Source organism: Hibiscus syriacus, unplaced genomic scaffold, assembly GCF_006381635.1.
Source record: "Hibiscus syriacus cultivar Baekdansim isolate YM2019G1 unplaced genomic scaffold, ASM638163v2 tig00111769_pilon, whole genome shotgun sequence".
Taxonomy (NCBI): Eukaryota; Viridiplantae; Streptophyta; class Magnoliopsida; order Malvales; family Malvaceae; genus Hibiscus; species Hibiscus syriacus.
In genome coordinates, this window is record NW_024063172.1 from 2022367 (window position 1) to 2038650 (window position 16284).

The 16284-nt window shown below is 33.4% G+C and overlaps 2 protein-coding genes and 1 pseudogene across 3 annotated transcripts; all 3 read right to left on the minus strand.

Annotated features, from left to right (window-relative positions):
- Positions 1-146: 146 nt before the first annotated feature.
- On the minus strand, positions 147-12340 carry LOC120169614 (glutathione S-transferase zeta class-like). Of its 2 annotated transcripts, XM_039177724.1 has the most exons (12): positions 12336-12340; positions 11632-11638; positions 2116-2253; positions 1963-2019; positions 1781-1866; positions 1603-1674; positions 1459-1512; positions 1282-1357; positions 1126-1187; positions 581-640; positions 330-450; positions 147-285 (listed from the first exon to the last, which is right to left on the minus strand). In XM_039177724.1, the coding sequence occupies exons 3-11, from the start codon at positions 2225-2227 to the stop codon at positions 349-351; spliced, it is 681 nt and encodes a 226-aa protein (XP_039033655.1). In that variant the 5' UTR covers positions 2228-2253; positions 11632-11638; positions 12336-12340; the 3' UTR covers positions 147-285; positions 330-348. The 2 variants fall into 2 exon arrangements, with proteins under 2 accessions (XP_039033655.1, XP_039033656.1); XM_039177725.1 differs by lacking the exons at positions 147-285; positions 11632-11638; positions 12336-12340 and adding an exon at positions 2299-2385 and having other exon boundaries at positions 293-450; positions 2116-2200.
- Positions 4513-4951, minus strand: LOC120169616 (calcium-transporting ATPase 9, plasma membrane-type-like). The gene is made up of 2 exons (XM_039177728.1): positions 4909-4951; positions 4513-4739 (listed from the first exon to the last, which is right to left on the minus strand). Exons 1-2 carry the CDS (start codon positions 4930-4932, stop codon positions 4533-4535), a joined length of 231 nt encoding a protein of 76 aa, XP_039033659.1. The 5' UTR covers positions 4933-4951; the 3' UTR covers positions 4513-4532.
- On the minus strand, positions 5091-11656 carry LOC120169852 (annotated as a pseudogene).
- Positions 12341-16284: the final 3944 nt, after the last annotated feature.

Here is a 16284-nt window from a genome sequence, read left to right on the forward strand (position 1 = left end):
CGTTCATTTACGTGTGATCATCTGTTCGTTTGAGTTCGTTAATTTTTGGGAAGAAATTTCATTCTTTTTCTCCTTGAAACTGAACCCAATGTCCCAGGAAAACATTTTGACACATATTTCTGCAAACAGAGATATGACTATGGACATGGAGAATTAAACCACCCAATTTAATTCGGATAAACATGCCATACATGTTTATGATATGTCCATGTTGCATAATATATGATATTATAGATTCTTACATAAACTTCAGGACTAACATAATCCTTATTATCATTCATCATTCCCTCGAATGAACCATTCCGAGGTATATGTGTACCTCATCAATCCACCGTCTTAACAAGCGCCCTATGCCGAAGGAGCATCCGGCTGATTCTCTGGTATAGCCTTTTGGAATTCCGGTAGCTCACTATATGCCTCGTTCAACCGAGTTAAAAGCGGGAATTTAGCCTACAAAATAATAGGAAAAGAGAAGCCTTGTTAGCCAAGAATATATGTGTGTATGGAAACTTTAATTGAGCTGAAATGAACAAACACAAATAAGAAGCAGAAACAAGATGTTCATCGATGAGCAGATTACCATGTCGACATTGAATCGTTGTATCCCAGCAAGAATCTGTGGTGCTAGGAATGCATCTGCCTGCAGACAGAGTCAACAGGCCATATTTATGTGTGTATGTATATTTTCAGAATATTTCTAACTAGAGTATATAACTTCATCTATTTCTTCTTCTACTGTATGTTAGGAGTCAACTTCTAAAGGGCATCATAACAAGTAACCGAAGGCGATATTAGCAAACGTCAAACAGAGTTTAGACCTATGATTAACTCATTTGCATCTAAAAGCACAAAGGCATATATGCTTCAGGGGCAAAACTGTGTCTCGATGATGCCTGATTTATATTTACCAGATCAGGCATAACTGCAGGAAACTAAAACAGTTTTCACCAAAACTATCGATCAGGCCAAATTCATTCAAACTGATATCCGAAATCCTTTCATCCGCATCCTGCAACAAATATATAAGCATTCCAAAAACACCAAAACATATGCACCTTTGTGCTCGATTTACCACGTGCTTTGAGCATGAAGTTGCATTTAAAAACATGACAGAATGGAACAAACCATGGCAACTTCATCTCCGATCGCATATTTTCCAGCATGATCTTTTAACAGCTTCTCAAGTGCTGAAACAAAGAAGCGTGAAGGAAACAATAAACCCTCATGGGAAGTAATCTTAGTAGAATAGTTATATGTACGATGCCTTTACTCATCACTTACCTCCGAAGCCTTTCTCGATATGAAATTTTGCCCAAGGAACTTTCTCTTCCGGACTTACTTTTTCCTCGATGTACTTCTGCAAAGGTAAAAACAGCAAATCAAACGCAATCCCTATATCTTTCAATGATCCCATCAAAAACCAAAACGGAGGCATAACAAATTCACTCGGAGACCAACCAGCACAGCTAGATTCTGAAGAGGCTGAATGCTCGAGGAAACAATATTCGCGGCCTATAAAACGATGCGAGAATGCTCATTATTGTCGCCTAACTTAGAGACAAAAAACATAAAAAAAGAAAAGAAATGGAGGACATCAGAGACCTGGATATTGAGTGCCTTCTTAGCAAGATCGGATGGCAATAAGGGGATTTGAGGGTATTTCTCCTCTAGATACTGTTGGTTTAATTCCACATTCATTAAAAACAAACAAATCAAGCTAAGTAACGAATACTATAGAATTGAATTGAATGAAAAGAAGGGGAAACAGGAAAAAAATGACCATGAAAATTGCGAAAGAGTCTGAAACGACAACGTCACCGTCCACCAGCACCGGTACATACCCAATAGGATTCAGCTTTTGGAATTCTACCCATTTCCCAAGTTTCATCAATGTTTTTAATTTCAATAATTAATGAATTAGAAACAAATTAATAAACCCAGAAAATTTAAAAGAATCCTGACCAGGACTGAACTGCTCCCCCTTAAGCAAGTTAACGGGTATGTACTCATAATCCAGACCTGCCAAAAAACCCAGAAACCAAAAGAAACTTCTAATTAGTAATAGATTGAAAATGATTAAAAACCCAGAAAAAGAAAGGGAAAAAGGGCAGGTACCTTTCAGGTTAAGGGCGATTCTGATGCGGAAGGAGCAGGAACTCCTCCAGTAAGAATAGAGCTTCAGTTTGTTCTGCTGCTGTGCCTGTTCATGTTCATGTTGATGAACCATTCTTATTGTTAACTCATAATCAGCATCTGCGTACTAAAGGAACAGAGGTAGATGAACAGAGAAGATTGTACCATAGTATCTCTTGATTCTGAGGAATTCACAAGTCTTTTCTCAATGTTTTTTTTTTCTTCTACTATCTTTCTCTTGTCTAGTTGTTTCTTTCCCAAGTCATTTTCTGATTAATTATAATCAAGGGTAAACTATAAATTTAATACATAAATTATCAATTTTATTTTGTATTAGTATCTAAATTTCATTTGTTTCAAAATCATTTCTAACGTTTAATTTTTGTTTCGTTTGAATATCTTATTTTTAAAACTTTAATGGGTGAATTGTACGTGGAACCTTTTTATGGGTAAATTGTATCATTCACCACTCAATTATCTTCTCTCTTATTTTGGTCATTAAAGTTTAATATTTTTAATTATTTAACTTTCAAATTAATCCTAATTTTAATTTAATTTATTTTAATTATATATTAATAAAAAAACTCATATCACAAAATCATTAATAAAATAAATTATAGTACTTAAAATATGAACAATTTGAAAGTTGAGTAGTTAAATTAATTTTTTTTAAATTTAGTGACCAAAATAGAAGTGAGAAGATAGCTGAATGATAAATAATATAATTTAACCATAAAATTATAATGTCATTAAATTTTTAAAAGTGATGCATAAAATGAAACGAAAAATAAACATTAAACATAATTTTAAAATAAATAAAAGTTTACGTTTTAAAATAAAGTAAAAATAATAATTTAGATATTAAATACGTTGTTTATCTTATAATTAATTATACAAACTTAACTTAAAAAATAACTTTATTAATTGATACACGTCAATATCATTATATATACAATATTATCAATTGTCATATTAGTACGTAATATCGCATAGATTTATTACATTATTTTTAAAACATTGATGAATAATTAGTTTTATTTATAAAAAATTATTTTAATCTAAAATGAAATATTGAGGATTAAAATTAAGTTTTTATACTATATTTAGTTTTAACAGTTTGCAGAATATAACAACGTATTAAGAAATTATCATAAAAATATTTAATTTTGATCTAAAATGAAACGTGAAGAATAATTTGAAAAAAAATGAATTAAAATAACTATTAATTAAAAATTAATTTTTTTATATATTATATTTAGTTTTAACATTTTGCATTGTAGAACAAAATAAATGGAGTAGTTTTTTTTCCCCGTTAATCTCTATAAATGAAAAAGGCTTCGTCTTTGACCTTTTCTCCTTTGGCCGTTGCGAAGAACACAATCTAAAGCTGATAATGAAAGTGACCATGGAATCGTTTGCTTCAGGCTCGTCGGCAATGGAATTTGTCTTTCTTGTAAGATAATATTGTTGCATTTCGTATGGAATTTTGTCTTTCTTGAAAGTATAATTCGAGCAGATTCATTCTAGGACATATGCTTTCTGAAATTTGTGAGAATCAATTGGGAATTTGGATCTTGATTTTCTAAATACTTTTCATCGGTGTCATTAATTTTTCAAATTCTATGAGAAATTGATTCATAAGTATACGTGCCTCCATAAAACGAAGGAAATCCTTGAGGTTTCGGATTCACCAAAGCCTTCCTTCTAAATACATAATTTAGTTTCACTCAGCCAAGCATGATTGTTGCCTTTTGTGTAAAAAAGGATTTAAGCAACCGCCCGCCTCTTTCTATATACACACTTTAACAATTCTTTGATTTGATTGCAGAGTTTACTTATTGCAGAAATACCCCATTCATGCATCATCCCTGGCCCTTCTGCATTGTCGAAATGGCTTTACGAGGAATGCCGAAACCGGAGTCTTCGGAACTGGAGTCGGCTTCCCCACGATCGCAAGAGGCCAGCTTCAAAAATATAATAGCCGTCGATGAAGGTTCATGTAAATAATAATACTGACAACCCAACGATCTATGAAGGTTATTGGAGGCCAAGAGCGACGAGAGCGAGTGGCCCTACCCGATAATGCCGATGCCAATGGATACAAGCCACAGCTGCCAATCGAGTTGTACTGTCGAGGTAAATTTTCCAAGGAACTCAATGATGATTATATGTGAAATAGTTGGAAATAGTATCATGAGCAGACCAGGTACAAATGATGACCACTAAGAAAACAGAATAGTGCACGAAAATAAGACAGGATGAGACTTGTTCACCTGAAGTATAAGAGTAAATCCAACGATTCCCATAAATAGGTAGTTTTTAGTCACTCCTCTGAAGCAATTGATTTCTTCAGGCTTTCTAGCATTGAACTCATTGAATTTCTGTGATTTGAGGGGTTATCAAACTCTAAGCTTTACGATAAATGAAAAAATAGACCCCAGAATTTCAACTTTCCAGTTGGTACTTACTTGACACATGCCAAAATCATTGAATATCAAAGAATTCTTCACTTTATAAGCATGAGCCTTGTCACCATCATCCTTCAAACCAAGAATGGTCAAGCTTGAGAAGTTGAGCACGAGGAGGACAGCAACTTGATGTAAAGCCTGAAATGAAATGTGAAAACATTATAAGACATAGAACCATTGTACTATATTCCCTGACTTTGGTCCGCGTTAACAATTCTCAGTCAAATAATATTGCAAAACACAAGCTAAGGCAAGTAAATTGTTAACAGGCGAAAATCATATGGTGAGGACCAAAGAAAACGGATACCTGTATGAGCAAGTTCCTCCACATGATGTTTGTAATTAGAGGTTCTCTGGGAAAATAAAACATTTAGATCAATACAAGTAGTCAATTAAATATCAACTTGATAAGGTACATTCAGCCATTTCTAATGATCAATACATAGAACTAGAGTGCTATGAGTCAAAGTACACAGTATTCACATGAGAAAAGGATTCAGATTTCAGACTTTCGGCCAACCGGGGGCCTAAGCATAAGGTTGTCTGTTGGAGGCTCAGTGGCCAATGCAAGTGCTCCAAGAGTATCCATGATCAGGTTAACCCATAGTAACTACAACAAAAGAACTCGCATTCAAATTTTTTGTCATCAACTCATCATAAAGTAACTTATCCCACCAGTTTTGGCCTTTCTCTCACCCCAACAGAAACATGAGTATTGAAGTCTATTCTACTCGCAAACACACTAGTTTTTAAGTTCAATCACCACATAGTCAAAAACGTTATTGGTGAACAGTTCCTTAGTTCATGGCCCAGCACCCCGAGATCATAATCCAGAAAATTAGATAAAACTGAATTCTACCCCGCTGTCATTTCCTAGTCAGAAATTTGATACAAGGCCAAGGGGCAATAGGAGAGTAGAGAAAGAGCATTACCTGCACTGAATTTAAAGGAACATCACCGGAGGATACTGCTGCCACGACATTGATTACAAGAGCTGCAACATTCACTGTAAGCTGGAATTGTATAAACTTCTGAATATTGGCATAAACAGAACGACCCCAGCGAACAACCTACATTAAGGATACAAAGTTGAAGGATACAATTGCTGGAAATTCGATACGAGCCTTACCTCAAATTCAGCAGTAGGATATTGTAAAAATGGAAAAAATAATATCCATGTGAAAGAAAGAAACAAGCATGCTAACCTTCACAACTGAAGCAAAATTATCATCCAATATAATTATATCTGAACTTTCTTTTGCGACTTCTGTCCCTTGAATGCCCATAGACAGACCTATATCTGCCTAAAATACAGAAAAAATAAAACCATTCAAAATTTTAACTTCCAATAGTTTATCAAACACACCGTAAGCCAATGCTTACCACATCTAATATGCATCGTAAAGCACTATCATCACAAGAAAAATAAATAAATCTAATGAAGTTAACCACAAAACCAAACCTCATGAAGTGCAGGAGCATCATTGGTACCATCTCCAGTCACAACCACAACATCCCCTCCCTTACGCAAGGCTTGAACGAGCAAAAGCTTGTCGTTTGGAGAAGATCTCCCCATTACCTGCATAAACTCCCAAATAGCTGTAGATTTGAGTCGTGTAAATACAAGTATTTTACTGTTAATTACTGTATGATTTTCTTTACCAAAAATACCTTTTTTCTACATTAGCCACTCTTTAGTGCTTTAATCAACAAAATATGTTTGGACACTATAGAATAATATCAGGATCTAAAGGCAATACAATCAAGAAACATAATAGATACCGTTTATTTTCTGAGCCATTTGTTCTCTTTCTTTTTCAGATAAGGCTCGGAATACCCTTCCTTCAATGACGGTAAGCTCAGTAACATCTTGTGCAGAACTAAGTATCCCACACTCCAAAGCTATTGCTTTGGCTGTTCGGATATTATCTCCGGTGACCATACGTACCTAAATATTAAAAACTTTAGGTCATATATATAAGAGTAATTAAAAATTACAAGTACTCGTTCTAAATTATAGTAACTAAAAATCTTTGAAAAATAAAGGAAATATTCACCATTCCATAGGAACTATATAAAAGTAGCATCCTACATACGGACGGTATAATAAATTCTAAAACAAATCTTACGAAGCCAGCAAAATTACCTTAACACCAGCATCCATACATATTTTCACGGTATCTTTAACACCTGAGCGACAAGGATCCTGAAGAGGAAGATTATATCAGTTGCACGGAGATAAAACAAGAATATTCATATTAATTGAACAAAATGGCAACTCCCCCGAAGACCACTTTTGCTCTATGGCACATAAAAACCAAAGAAACACTTCCAAACTGTATTTGTATACAGGTAAACACAAACACTAGAATTTTGACAACAAAAATAACATCAAATTTGTTTCCAACAACAGATCAATTTGCTTGGATGCGCATGCATATAACACTTTGTTTAGTGATATATCTCATAAAAATGTTGCACTTAATTTGGGAAAGAGCAGTTTCCTTCTTTCATTCACATTATCATTCATCGCAGCTTTGCATAAATTTGTTAGCATCAAACATAAAGTCAAAGCTAAAAAAGATAGTCAAGGTACTGATAGATTTAACAACCATTAGGTAAAAGTGGGGAATCCTTGCTAAAAATATTTACCTTTATACCAACAATAGCAAGCAAAACAAGGTTATCTTCAGGTAAGATCCAATCATTACAGCTCTCTTCATCACTAGTAACCTTTTCCCGTTCACACAATCTGTATGCAAGGGCAACGCAGCGCAGGCTACTTGCAGCCATTTCGTCAATAGCAGCCTCAAAAAAATCCTGCAGAAAGGTGGTTAAAAATAAAAGTTGAAGCATATGCTGATCAAATCATGCTAGGATTTAGGAATCAGAAACAAACGAAGTCCATTTTTTAATCATGCAATACTACATTATAGACTTGATATAAAGTGAGCAATTTAATTCTGGTAAGAAAAAACCTTTTCTTTCCTAATGTATTAAACACAAGCTCCAGTTTCTAATGAACAGGCATTAAGTCAAAACATATGTTTTCACATGATTTCCATAAATCAGTGACAGCCAATAAGTCAAAACATATGGTTTCCATAAATTAATGATCAGTCTTCACATCATCAGATACTTATTACTAAAGCACTGAGTCAACCTACAAATGGTAAAAACTAAAAAGACTTGCAAGCTAAAGTTAATTATGGAGATCAAATGAGAAGGAAATTTCCTTAACTTTTTTACCCAGGAGACCTTTCAGTACTGCATTTTTTTATTTTTATTTTTTTGTGTGTAAATATTCATAATCACTAACCTTGTCTTCATTCATGGATTGAAGGCAACCATTTGAATCAAGATATCCAGAACATGCGGCCAAAACTATCTCAGCTGCTCCCTTCCAGTGTATATGAACTTCAGAATCAGACTGCCATAGGAAAACTTATATTAAATGACATTGTCTAAATTATTAATATCAACAGTATTGCCAGTTGAAAATATTAGGAAAAAAGGCTGCTTTTTTTTTGTTCTGCAACACTAGCTAAATTCTACTGAAAAGCACTTGAACCTGAGCATTTCAGCAGTTCAGTTTTAATTCCATCAACTAAAAAGACTTTATCAAGTTAAAAGACCTGAGCAAGGAATAACTTTTTTCCTATAGAGAACCCAAAACCCCATAAACCTATTTTCATTTTTCCTTCTTTATCCCTCCAATCCCACAGCCAAGTGAGCCAAGATGAGGCTCCCGCCTCCTTTGGCACAGCAGGGGCAAGCTGATTTAGCTCTACCCGGCACAGTTTGGCAATGGGGTGCCAGATTAGTATTCCCTCATAAAGATTTCTCTCTCTATGCCGCCCCTTTCACTCTCATCTCCTCTTCGCCCCCCCCCCCCAAACCAGATTTCTCTCAGATTTTTTGATGGACTTGCTTTCCACTTTTGATTAGAAATCCCAAAAAAAAAATATAAAGCCAACCTATTTCCCGATCCACCAGCCCAATGAAACAAAAGACAAGCCTGCATTACCCAGTCAAGAAGGCCTGGACAACAGATATTTTTATCATTCATTTTTTTATTCAAGTCCTATAATCAAGTAACAATATCAGTAATAAATTGAAATTAAAGTGTTGTCATTTCACAACATTTGGTTGCATGTTCATTCAATGCAGTTAATAGAGTTTATTCTTAGTCACCCTTAAAAACCAAATCATGCTTTGATATGTTTGAAGCAGAAACAGGTGTTGTACTGTTGTAGGTGGAGAAAATGTGCTCATTCTAATTCCCACCTAAGAAGCCTGTCTATCAAAAGTTGAGCAGTTTTTTCTTCCTAAGAAAAAAAAAGGCAAATTGAGGAAACAGAAATGCTTCTGTTAAAATGCCCAAATATGAACTGAATGCAACATAAACATGCACAATCATGTCAGTATTCCTAGGAGAGAAATCATCAAAGAGCCATTAGTGTTTTAGCCATATTCTTTCAGTTAATTCTAATAACTGCATTTTAAGTCTCCCAATATACTAACATCAACAAAATGAGAAAGTATTAGGAAGTTAGACTGAAGCCACTACCTGTAGTACTGCAACACCACCTCGCTTTTTCTCAGAGTTGAAAAGGAAAACTTGAAGAATAGTGGATTCTGATCTGATAGCATCAAATTTCTTCCCCAACTGCAATACAATTTTCAATGATTAGCATGTGCAAACAAAAATAAATCAGAAGAAGATGAGGGACCAAGTTCTGGGGGTACTTATATTGCCCAAGAAAGGATAGCTTTTTCTGTAGGAGATCCAGAAATCTCAACATCACCACCATCCTGGAAAAATGAATGTAATTCAATGAGATTCCCGTGCAACTTATGAAGAAGAAAAACTATAATTAGCAGAACCAATTGATAAGTCGGAAGCAAAAGTCACTTCCTATGTAAAACATTTAATCTTAGACAAGAACACATTTTCTCATGCATGAAAATTATTTATCTCTTGACTTTAGCATAATGAATATGATGAACAACAGAAATAATCTTGCCTTAGGCACAAAAACATTCCCTGTGCTATTCTGAGCAACTCCTTCACTCAACAGAGACACAACCGATGGGTGCAACTGGGAAGAACTAGCAGGTGGATTTATCTTCTTTTCCCAACAATAGCTTCAACAACAGTCATCTGTGATACTAGTTTATCAGATTGATATCTATAGCTTTCAAACAGCAGGATGAAAAATTGAACAGCTAAACAAATTTAAAAAAGCCCAACATCTTGGAAAGACCATGTGAAAAATTGACTGAACAAGAGCAACCTCGATGGAAATATAGCATTAAAAAAAACAGAGAGATAAGACACAAGAAGGACTTGTCAATGGTTTAGCTAAAACCATAAGACAGTGTTCGTTTGAGGAGAGAAAGATAAGAAGATGCTGCAATCAAGAGAGAGTATATAATATTATTATCACCATCGTAGAAAGTCTTCACATGTAGTGCCTGTTTTCCATTGAAGAAAATTAACATTTAATACCACAGAACTAATGGAATAAATTTGAGTGAGAACCTTCAGAAAGTGTGGCATAAATAAGGTGGACCAGACAGAAGTTACGATAACAACAATTGGAACTAGGAAGATATAAGAAAACTATAAAGGTATATAAGCGCTAATCCTTTTTGATTTAATAGAAAGAAAGCAATTACACTTTTTTATAGCTGCTTGCCTCCTTTATGTCTCTTTCCAATGGAAGGAGCCCACTTTATCTTGGATATTTATCAAGTGCAAAACAGAAAGCACAAAATCATAGTGGTATAACAAAATCACATAGAACTAACCTCATTTAAAGTCAATGTGCCAATCTTATCACTGCAAATTGTTGTTGCAGAGCCCATGGTTTCACATGCTGAAAGTCGACGAACCTGTAAATCTATGCCTGTTAGGTAAAGATGCTACTAAAGCAAAACACAACACAGTCATGGAATGAACTTGCCAAAGCTTTATCCACCATCATCTTCCGAATCGAGTATGCAAGACTGTGAAAGTTCAAGCAGAGAACAGTGCCATGAATCAATAAGTAGGGAAAGAAGAATAAACTATTCAAAGCATGAGTTTAATTGCTAGTGCATAGAAACCAAAAGCTACGACTTAAACTTACGTCAAGGTAACAGCCAAAGGAAGCCCTTCAGGCACTGCAACGACATGAATTGTAACCTGCACAACTGCATAGTGAGAAAACCTTGTACATGCTACTAAATGAACATTAAGATATTAACATCACCTTTGCTTCATGGGAATTAACTACTCTATTCCGGTGCTATTTCAGACTGAACAGTCATTCATGTTTTTAGTTTACTTTTGTATGTGGAATTATGAAATTTACAGGGGGAAAATCAATTAAAAATTGAGACCCAAATCCTCATTTATAGGATGGTAAAATAACAGTTCTATCCTTACTTCTGTCCACCTATTATTTCTTTGTTCTTTTCTTGTAATTCAACAAGTTGGTGTCACTTAACTTGTGACAACATACACAGTTATAGATATATTTCTTTTTAAATGAGTCAATCTCTGTAATAAGCCAATCCATTTTAGTCTCCCTATTATATTCCTTAATAATTACAATCTCATCCCCCTCTATGCCAAACATGATCTAAGGGACTACGGTGTACTTACTTCAATTGTAAAAATTTTAACATCATTAAATGCATCATCAAAACTAGTGCGTCCTTTAATAAATTATGTGGTTCCATCTGGATCTTCAGTATTTCCGGTGAAGTATCTAGAAACCAATCAAAAGTAAGATGTTAGGAGGAATGCAATTCATCTAGCATAAGTAATAATTTATCGGCTAAGCTTATTGACTCTTAGCGTACCTTGCCAAAAGAACAGCAAGCACAGAAACAGCTACAGAAAGCCCAACTATGCCGATAAAAGTTGCAACCCATTTAGCCGTACCTACAATGTGTTATGAATGATTAGGATTCAACTTAAGAATTGGAAGTAGGTATTGTTAGGGTGCACAAAGCTGAAACCTGCAAAGGGTCTCTTCACCAGTATCCTCTGAGATACTTGCCATTAACAGTCCCCACTCAGTATTGATTCCAACACTAGTCAACTACAAATAATTTAAGAAAGATGACTTTTCAATTGTTTGGGAGTGAAAAGAAAACCGGTCTAAACTATCCAGGATGTTAAAGAAAGATCAAATATATAGAAGAACAGAAAATGAATGAACTCCATAGTGAAGTGCAAAAAGTAATGTCCAGACATAGATAATCGAGTGCCACATGTTGAGAATACCAAATTAAATTAAGTTCGTCAAGTTTTTCTGTTCTTACCTTAAAAAAACTTATTCATCCTGTACTCCTTACACTATTTGGCAGATCAAACAGAACTTTTTTCAAATCCAACAAAGAACATTTAACTAACACAAATATGACAAATTAAAATCTAGTTGCCACTCAAAAGAAATACTACCAATCTTTCTCAAACTACTACCTCTGTGTAAGAATCATATCAGATAATAATTGAAACATATATGATAGTTTGCTCATGAAACCAGCTATCACAGATTCTCTATAAAACGTCACCATATAATTGACAGGTCAAACAATAACTAGAAACATAAGTGCAGTGTGAAAACAAAAGCACAGATCAATTCCTTTATTTCTCCACAATCTCCATAACAAGAAAGACAAAAGCTCAGTTTACATAGTTTACATAGCAAACATCACCAGATAGAACTAATAAATTACCAGAGATCATCATAATGTTCAACAAGGAGCATCAAAGGAAAGGAAAGGAAAGGAGCAAGATACATACCAGCATGGTACCAAAACCATCAGCAACTTTGCAGCCAGACATTAGAAATGGTTCTTTTTTATTCTTGTGAACATACAAGAAACCTAGCGCTTAAAACAACAAAGCCCGCACATTAGATAAATGCATTATCAAACAATCAACTTACGATCTTGCTCTTTCCAGTCATGCTGGATTCGTCAATTGCTAGAGAATGGCCAATGATTAAAACTCCATCAGCGGGGACCTAACTAAAGCATCAAACTATATTTAGTCTGTGTGCACATGAATATCAATACCCTGAAGAAAAAACTGAGTGACACACCTGATCACCAATTTTTAGTGGGACAACATCACCAACAACAAGATCATATATTGAAACCCTCACAGTTCTACCTCCTCGATGACCTGAAGAGGCATTGAAAAATTTTACCAAATTTAAGGTGCCCATAGAAATGGATGTTGTCATACTGCAAGAACTTTGCAGTTGATTGGAGAGCTCCACATCTATGAAGTCCACTGCATACACGGGGTTTGTTCTCCTTGAAACTGTGCAATTTAATGAGAAGTCGCTTACTAAAAAAGGAAAAGAAATAAAAAGAGGGAAATAAGTTGGCATGTTGTTTTGAGTTCTCGATGAATCTGGATTTGGATGTCTGAAGGAAATCTACCTCAAAACTGTGAGTGCTTTTGTCGACCATCCACATACACCAAGTTTCTTTTCAGAAGTGTATTCTAGTTTTTGCAAATCATGGTCCAAAGCATATAGGAATGGAGATGCAAAGTGCAATATGTCGACAAAAGAAGTCGTTTAATGTTTTTGTCTACCACGAATTTTAGTGCTGATCTTTTCTGTTCATTCCATTGCAGATTTTAGCATTGACATGAAGAGCTAAGAACTAAAGCAACTGAACCTTATTAGTCTTTTCAGGTAGCTTTTACCAGAGCGACATAGTGGGAATCTGTACCATTTGTATATAAGATGGCTGCTTTGGTTGTGAAACGTTTTATCGACTAATTCCTTCGCTTGTGGCTCCTAGTTTAAGCTTGGTTGTTCATGGATTGAACAATTTCTCATCAGAAACACAGAATTTTGTATTGAGTAATGTAATTTTGTTGCAGGCTTGCATTTGGGTTTAATTTATTAATGGATTTACTGTGATTTGTCATTAACCTTATGTCAATGAAGAGGTTTCATATAAATGACAACTATACTGCCCATCCAAGAACATGGTGTTGGGCATCCCTTTTGCATATTGAGATTACAGCGGCAGTAAATTCTGAAAATTAACTTAAACAATAAAAGAATGGAAAAGTATCTTTTTTATATATTTCAAAATTTATTTATTTAACTAAAAAATCTGAAAATTTATTATTTCCCTTAAAATCTTTTAATTAAAATTTGAAAATCAAAATTAACTTAAAAATAAAGTAAAATAAAATAGATAACCACCCAAAATTAAATTTATTATTTTAAAAAAATTGAAAAGTTGTGGTCCTCTTGGAATGATATTTGGTAACATAGGCTGCTTTATTCTTGGCTCTTTTATAGTCCTTTGGGCTCGTTCAAACTCCTACTATTCAGTATAAAATATTCTTTTAGTCCTTATAAATATTCTAGGGTATAAAAGAAATTGGTAATGCACAAATATATAATTTTATGTCAGGTATTTTAGTTTTTAAAAAATTATATTAAAAATTTAAAAGGTATGAAATTATAAAAAAAATTAAAGGTGTGAAATTATATCATCAATAGAAATTTTTAAAATTATATCTAAATTATAGCAAAACTTAAAACTTTTAAAGCTTTGAATCTCAGGCTAATGCCCTTAGGGGCGTTTGGTTCAGGGTATCTCACATTACCCTGGGAATGGAATGTCATTCCCTCGTTTGGTTGGCAAACCTTCCCAACTCCCGGTAATAAGTTATTTCCAACAGTGGTATTTTGGGGTATATTATTAGGAATGTGATTACTCCCCTTCCCATAGGTACTGTTATAATCTCGGCGTTTTGGACTAAAATGTCCTTAAATTTTTTTATTCAAAAATATCATTCTTCTGTCGTTGAATAAATTTTTTTTACAAAGATTATATTACAAATTTATCCTTAAACTATTTTATATTTACAAATAAATTCCATAATTATAATTTTATATGAAATTCAGGAGTTAAAATAAAATTTTACCATTTCATTAAACTTATTTATCTTTTCAATTTTGTAAAAAATATATATATAAATTTTATGAATTTAAATTTTTTAAATAAAATATAAAAATTAATTATAGTAAAATTATAGTAGAATTTAACTTGTTAAAAAAATAAATATATAATAAGGACAATTTGGTAAAATATACATTTCAATAATCTTTTATTCATTTAACCAAACACTATAATCTTACATTCATGCTAAACGAATCAAACACAAAATACAATATTCCCGCTAATCTTATTTTCATCGATAATCTTACATTCCGTGAACCAATCTCAATGTTATTTGCCCTTCACGTCTTTTATGTCATGATAATGGCTACTCTTTTTGCCTTTTGTTTCCTTTAAATTCAAAGCTCAAATCAAAAACAATATGTACTGCATGCGTGTGCCCTTTTATCACGAGCCCAACATAGACTTCATCCGGGATGTATTAAAGGGATTCACAGTTGTTTTTTTAATTTAAATTTACGTATAATTTAAATATTTTTTTATATTTTCTATTGATAATATATTTCTGTTTTCTTCTTATTTTTTTAAAATAAACTATGATGATTTTACGAGATAATATATGCTAATAATTTTTCTTAACCATTGACCGTGCATACAAAACATGCTGACGCAACTGTTCAACCCCCAAACATTAATAAAAAAATCCCCTTTAACCACTAAATTCAATAAATTTTATTTTCCTCTTAAAATTTTATAAAATTAACCTCTAATATAAAATCATACGTACGTTGTTATCATCATCTCTTTTTCTATGTAATAAGAGGGCAAGAAAATGGTGGGAAATATCTTCTCTGAAGAGTTAGGGTTGGTCGTAATAAAACTGCATATGATATGTTTCAGGCTTTTTTCTGAGAGATCTCTTTGCTTGGATTAAAAAATTCCAGGGATTTTGTCCACCAAATTCATGTTACTTTGGTCCATGAACTATGAATATGAACTGCATGTGAAGCAAACAACCTTGATTTTAATTTTCAATTTGATACCAAATTTACAAATTTAAATAAAAAAAAGTCAAGTTCGAGTACTCAATTGAAAATAATAAATTTATATTTCGACATGTACAAAAAAAAAGTAAACTAATGATCAAAGCTGCCACGAAAATATAGGGTTTGAAGAAAGCATTTAAATAGCAATGAGTGAAAAATGAGGCAAGGCATAATGATTGCTGTATTTAAAGCTTAAGGAACATTTTTATATCCAAGTTTTAACAAGGAACACCAACATGAACCCTAAGGAGGAGAAAAAAGTTCATAAAATATAAAGGATTAAACATTAAGCGGTTTGGTTGTATCGTCGAACGACCTCAGTAATGAAAGAGAATGTAGTTCTTCCTAGATGATTATGTTTGAATAGCTGTATAAGTTGGGTACGTTATGTTGTCAAAAAGTTAAGAAAATTTTTGAACATATATTATCTTATAATCACTCTAAACTATTAAAGAAAAAATACTCGGGTTAAATAGCTCATGAATGTATAATATAAGGACCCAACATATTTGAGAGAGTCTAAAATACAACTTGTTAATATTGGCTAAAAAAGTGCATAAAACGATTGCAACAAAATAGTAAAGCATAACTTTTAAGTTGGACATGATAACATTTTAGGTTGAAACTTAAAATATTACATTCTTCATAACATTTCCGGTTACAATCAAAATTATTACAAGTTGTATAACTTTTTCAGTTAT